Raw genomic sequence first — 6,067 nt, 5'->3', positions numbered from 1 at the left:
ATCCACGCCTTCTTTTGGCCGCGTAAAAAAACTGGGCCCGCAAAATCAACACCAATTACTTCAAATACTGCCGCATCCTTGACACGATGTATAGGTAAAGGCGGTGGATGTACCTCTATAGGTTTCGAATTATATTTATTACAGGTAACGCATTTCTTTATGATAGAACGTATCGCTTTACGCGAAGAAAAAATCCAAAATTTTTCACGGAGTTGACACATGACCGATTGAACTCCCGCGTGACCCATGATTTCGTGAGTCTCTCGGATGAGTAATTTGACCACTTGATTATTTGAATCAAGTACGATTGGACTTTATTTATTTATTTTCGTGACAAAACATATCGTTCTGTAAGACTTTCAAAAATTGCTTTTCTGTTTTATAAATCTCGTTAAACGTCAACTTTTTTCCGTTTGTGAGCTCGCCGTTAATTTTATAATTTTTAAACTTTAACATTATCGCGAAAAATCGAATCATTTTATTATAGGATGAAAATTTATCAACAATGCTAAAATTTATTTGATCATCTGCATTTAGTAATGCAATTTGAGCCGACTTCCGCACCTCAACACGAACCTCATCCTCATTCACTTCTTCTCTCAAACAAGGCCAGTCGATTTCCTCGCGACGTAACCAATCAGGCCCCTCCCACCAACGCGAGTCTAACAGCTGTTTTGCCTGACACCCGCGTGACGGTAAATCGGCAGGATTTAGCTCACCCGGCACGTATTTCCAAGTGGCTGATGAAGTAATGAGTCTGATTTCCTTTACTCTATTCCATACGAATACGGCCCATTGGATATCTCTCTTCACCCAAGCCAAAACGGTGGTCGAATCTGACCAAAAAAAAATGGGGACATGAGAATAATCCAAAGCATCTACTATCTCTTTAGTTTGACGAGCACCTATAGACGCGGCCAATAATTCCAAACGCGGAATTGACATGCCATCCGGGGCAACTCGACTTTTGGCACCAAGAAAAATTAAATTCACACTTTCTCTATCTTTTACGCGTAAAAAAGTAACTGTCGCATAAGCAGATTTGCTTGCGTCACAAAAAGTGTGAATCGAAAAATCCCCAGTGCCAAATTTTCTCGTTACTTCAATTTTTTCCAAATACGACAATTGTTCTTTCCAATTTAAAAAAGCCTTTTGCGTGTCCTTATCTACCGGATCGTCCCAATCAAGTTTTTGCTTCCATAAATTTTTTAACAACAGTTTTGGCAACAAAGTTACAGGCGAAGTGAAACCAATTGGATCAAAAACCTTGTGTGCGACCGATAAAATAGAGCGTTTAGTGACTACCGTGTCACCTTCATCTTTTAATAAAGCTGGGTTTACTGAAATCGTGTCGCGTATCTTATTAAACAAAAGACCAAGTACTAAAGTCGATTCTTTATCTGAGTCATCTCGTGTGTATTCCCATTCTCTCAGATCGAAACTACCGAGTGCCATCATTTCTTTAGCCGACTTTATAAAATCCTGTAATTTTTCTTTCGATTCTACACTCGTTGTGCAATTGTCCACGTAAAAGGATTTTGATAATTTTTCGATAATTTCACAAGACCATGACCCCTTACCGTCTTTTGCTGCTTGCAACAAATTCGAAAAGTGTAATTTTAAAACGGCTCCCAACAAAAACGGACTACACTTTAAACCAAATACTACACGTCTATGCCGAAAAATTTTTATTTCATCGTCAACCAACCAAAGAAAACGCAAATAGTTGCGCTCCTGTTCATTTATTCCGATCTGTAAGAATGCCTTGCGAATGTCAGCCAAAACAGCTATCTCGTGTTCTCGAAATCTTAACAAAGTCGCGGGAATCAACTCAATTAAATTCGGACCTTTTTCAAGGCATTGATTCAAAGAGGGAAAACCAGCGACATTTGCCGATGCGTCAAATACTGGTCGTATTTTTGTTGTGCTTTCCTCTTTAACTACCGGGCGATGAGGTAGGTAATGACATGCGGAACCCGACTCACCAACTACAGGTTCAATAATTCCTTCGTCTTGCCATTCCTTAAATACTTGATCGTACTGAAAAAACAAATCATCTCGTTTTAATTTTGCAACAGTGTTATTCAATCTCTTTTTAGACAATTCGAAATTCTGAGAAACAGGTGCGTGATTATCGTTCCAAGGCAAATCAACCGAATATCTTTTTTCTTCTGTATAAACTACCGATTTTAAAAACTGGTTTTCAACAATTTGTTCTTTTTCTATTTGACTTGTTTTTTCAATTGGATCTTTAATACCCAAAATATCAAGACTCCACAGATCAGCAATTTTTGCATCTTTTACAAACATCGACATCGCGACAGTGGCTGCATCGGATCGCTCGGCCGCCGGATTTTTACCCATGAGAACCCAACCTAATTTGGTCTCAAATGCCGCAAGACCGTTGCTCATTTCAAATTTGTTCCCCGTCATAAGTTTGCCTGCCACATCCGCACCAATCAATACATCGATAGAGTTATCTAAATTTCCATGTTCTAGTGTTAAATCGGAAAGCAAAATATTATTTCTCTCTAATTCCTCAATAAAACCCGTTTTCTTTACACTAGGAATATTTTCACAAATAGTTTGCTGATCCATAACCTCAAAATTGCATGCGTATTGATTGTCGCGATTTCTCATTCGAATTAAAAAAATGTTATGTTGCTGGCTTTCCGTATTTAAACCCCCGAACAAGGAATGAGTCACTTCTTTAGTTGCGATAGGCTTATAACCTAAAAACTTAGCTACATCAGAGCGAATATAAGATCTGTGCGAGCCACTGTCAATGACCACTCTAGCTTCCTTTTCTTTTGAGTCAGAATACAAAACAACACGTATTGTTTGCATATATACGTCAGGCGAACGAGAAAAACTAGCAAGATTCTGTTCCTTAGTCACGTTTAATGATTCTGCTTTTTTACTCGTGTTCATTGAATCCGCGCCACGAGTGTCACCTTGACAAACAAGAGCCGAGTGGTGTTTACCACACTTTGAACAATTTATTCTTACTCTACATTTTCGCGCCGCATGACCAACTTTCAAACACCTAAAACAACAATTATTTTCGCGAATCATGCTACAAATTGTGTCATACGAAAATGTCTTGGCTTTCTCGCAAGCCGCGTTATCGTGAACATTATTACAAAAAATACATTTCTTACGCTTATCCTCGTTGGCAAATAAAACGCTACCTGTTGCCAATTCTGGAACTGATGTCCTGCTTCTAGACTCGTCCTTCGACGTCTTCTTTTTCCCTGATTCGACGTTAATGGCAAAACCATGCATGGCCATATTGATTCTCTCCTCACTCTCTACCTCTATCCTTAGAAATTGTAGAAGCCTCGAAAGTCGGTCCATCCTCTCTTCTCCATCAGCTGCATTTTCACTATTTGATTCACTTCGTTGCCAAGTTCGTAAAATTTCCTCAGGTAATGAGGATTCTACCAAAGGATAAAGCATCGTCGCACAATTATTCGTTGTAACGCCTAGAGTCTCCAATGCACGAATATGGGCCGAAAGCTTGTCGTAAATACACGACACATCAACTTTTTTGCCATGATTGGATGCGTTATTTAAAACTAACGAAAGCAGTTCACGTGTATAAAATTCAATTAGCAAATCGTCACGACCAAACCGGCTTTTTAAACTGTCAAATGCCTTTTGATAATTTTCGGCTGTTGTCGGATAACCACTGACGATGCTCTCAGCTTTAGAACCCCTTTCCATCGACTGTTTCAAGTACTCTAATTTATCCTCATCAGTAATGGCTCTGTCCTCGTGAATTTTTCGGAAATGCGACCAAAACTGTAACCACTTTTCGACACTGCCACCAAATTTCGGAATTTCTAACGTTGGACGCTTGAACGGTTTATCGTTTCGCGGAGTCGCGTGCTCATTAAGAATCGGTGCCGCCGCCGCTGCAAAAGCAGCATTTCCCGGCACTACACTAAACAGTCTCGATCTTGCTTGTAAAAACTTGAGTTTGTATTCTTCATGAGATTCTATTTCGGCCGTTATTTCATCCTCACTCGCCTCAGACTCGAAAATCATCTCGACGTACTTATTACTTGTTGATTCGAGATCTGAATATCGCGACTCAAGTAACTGTAATGCGACGTGACGATCGGCCAACGAAATATTCGCATTCTCGCACTTCTCCTGGAAACTGTTCAAACATCTGGTAAAAAGCGTGCGTTGCACCTTACGAGCCTTTTTTGCGACGTCCATTTTTGAGGTTATACACAACCGCACGTTTCTTGTCGTATTTCTACTCTCTCCCAAATGTCCTGTCACGGTCGCCAGATGTTAAATCTAATCGTTGAGGAGAAAGTAATTATACACAACATTTAAACATAAAAACACAGATTGAATAATTTTATTAAAATGATATTATAAAAGGTACACTAATTCGAGACGTTTTTCATCGAAAACACTCGCCAACTAAAAACTGTATTCCTCCGCCAGTCCCCCCAAGACCCCAGCTCTGCCGAGCCCTCTCGCGGTACAAATCTGACATATTTCAAATATAAAATTTACACTCGCATTCCAAACAATTAATATATATATTATATTATAATATTATTAACAATAAAGGCAATGGATATGGCTTTTATATAAATAGAAATAATTTTATAATTATATTAAAAAGATATATGAAATTTAAGGATAAAAACATTTTGAATTTAGCATAAAGGCGCGCCGAAAACATCACCGGTATTAACAGATTGTCGCCAAGTAGCCAGCGTGGCCCCGTGGTTAGCGTAGTAGGTTTGCGAGTGTTAGGTCGTGGGTTCGGTGCCCAGTGCGAGCGAGATTTTTCAAATTAGATTAGGTGTTATTTCCACAGGTGTTGTTAATTAATCTTAAGTGATAATATACAAATAGTAAAAAACTTCGGATTAAATTAATTAAAGAATAATAAATTTTTTTTGAAATTACTAATAATAATTAAATGAGGAGATAAGTTGTTTTGACTTATAAGATTCCAATACAACTTATCTCCTTATTATTAATAAATTAAAATCATATTAATAATGAATACTAATGTTGTTTTAATTTTATCTATAAATATAATAATACGTAATATTAATAGGATTATTATTATTATTACTATTATTATTAAGAATTATTGAACGCGAGAATCAAGACCTGGCCAGCTTGTCTAACTCTAGACCGTAGCATGGAACTTTCGTTCCATTTCTGATCGGGGGCTCGACAAGACCGTCTGGCCTGGGTCTATAGAGACGTTAGACAGTCTGTCCAGCGTCCTACCAGCGCCCCGAAATTTTTCTACACGGGGTATTCACAATATAAATACATACACTTTCCGAAAATTATTATGATTTTTATTTCCCTGCATAACCTACAATATACATGATACAATAATAAAAATTAGTATTATGAAATAAATTATTATTTTTATTATTTAATTTGAAGTACTAAATGCACTTTTAAAATAATTGATTTTTTAAAGAATTTTATAAAAGCTTTTAACTATATATATATATATATATATATAAGTTTAACATGATTTTTAGGGTACGGTCACACTATCACATGCATGCAGAAAAATTTGTCCGGTCACACTTCAACGAAATCTAGTGAATGTTTAGTAACTTTCTAGTAATTTTCCAAAAATTTCGGTTGTAACTAGAAAGTTACTATACATTTACTAGATTTTGTTGAAGTGTGACCGGCCAAATGTTTCTGCATGCATGCACAGTGCATGCATGAGATAGTGTGACCGTACTCTTATTTGATCGAAATTTCATTCAACATAATTTTTTTAATATATAATTCACACTTGATAGAAAATATCAAAGAGGAAAAACGTCATAAAAAACAAAAAATATTGAAAATAATAAAAATTTCATAATATTTACATAAACATTAAGAACTGACAAAAAATAAATAAAGAAATAGGAAACTTGTAAAAGTGACGCTATATATCTAACCTAAAATTCGCTACCAACTACAATTTGACATCACATTAAAAATAATAATTTTGCTCACCAGTAATAAAATCACTTCTTATCCTCACAATTCACAGATTGTCTTTTTCACTGTC

At 36.7% G+C, this 6,067-nt stretch overlaps 1 protein-coding gene across 1 annotated transcript; it reads right to left on the bottom strand.

The window, feature by feature from the left end:
* Positions 1 to 318: 318 nt before the first annotated feature.
* On the bottom strand, positions 319 to 4,227 carry LOC127281645 (uncharacterized). Its single transcript, XM_051305461.1, has one exon. The coding sequence runs from the start codon at positions 4,225 to 4,227 to the stop codon at positions 319 to 321; it is 3,909 nt and encodes a 1,302-aa protein (XP_051161418.1).
* Positions 4,228 to 6,067: the final 1,840 nt, after the last annotated feature.

The sequence above is a fragment of the Leptopilina boulardi genome, unplaced genomic scaffold, assembly GCF_019393585.1.
Source record: "Leptopilina boulardi isolate dan_hultmark-lab unplaced genomic scaffold, ZJU_Lbou_2.1 LbouV2_273, whole genome shotgun sequence".
Taxonomy (NCBI): Eukaryota; Metazoa; Arthropoda; class Insecta; order Hymenoptera; family Figitidae; genus Leptopilina; species Leptopilina boulardi.
This window is presented reverse-complemented; position numbering and strand designations above follow the sequence as displayed.

Excerpts from the sequence above, each read along its gene's own strand:
- LOC127281645 (XM_051305461.1), bottom strand. The coding sequence starts at position 4,227 with ATGGACGTCGCAAAAAAGGCTCGTAAGGTGCAACGCACGCTTTTTACC.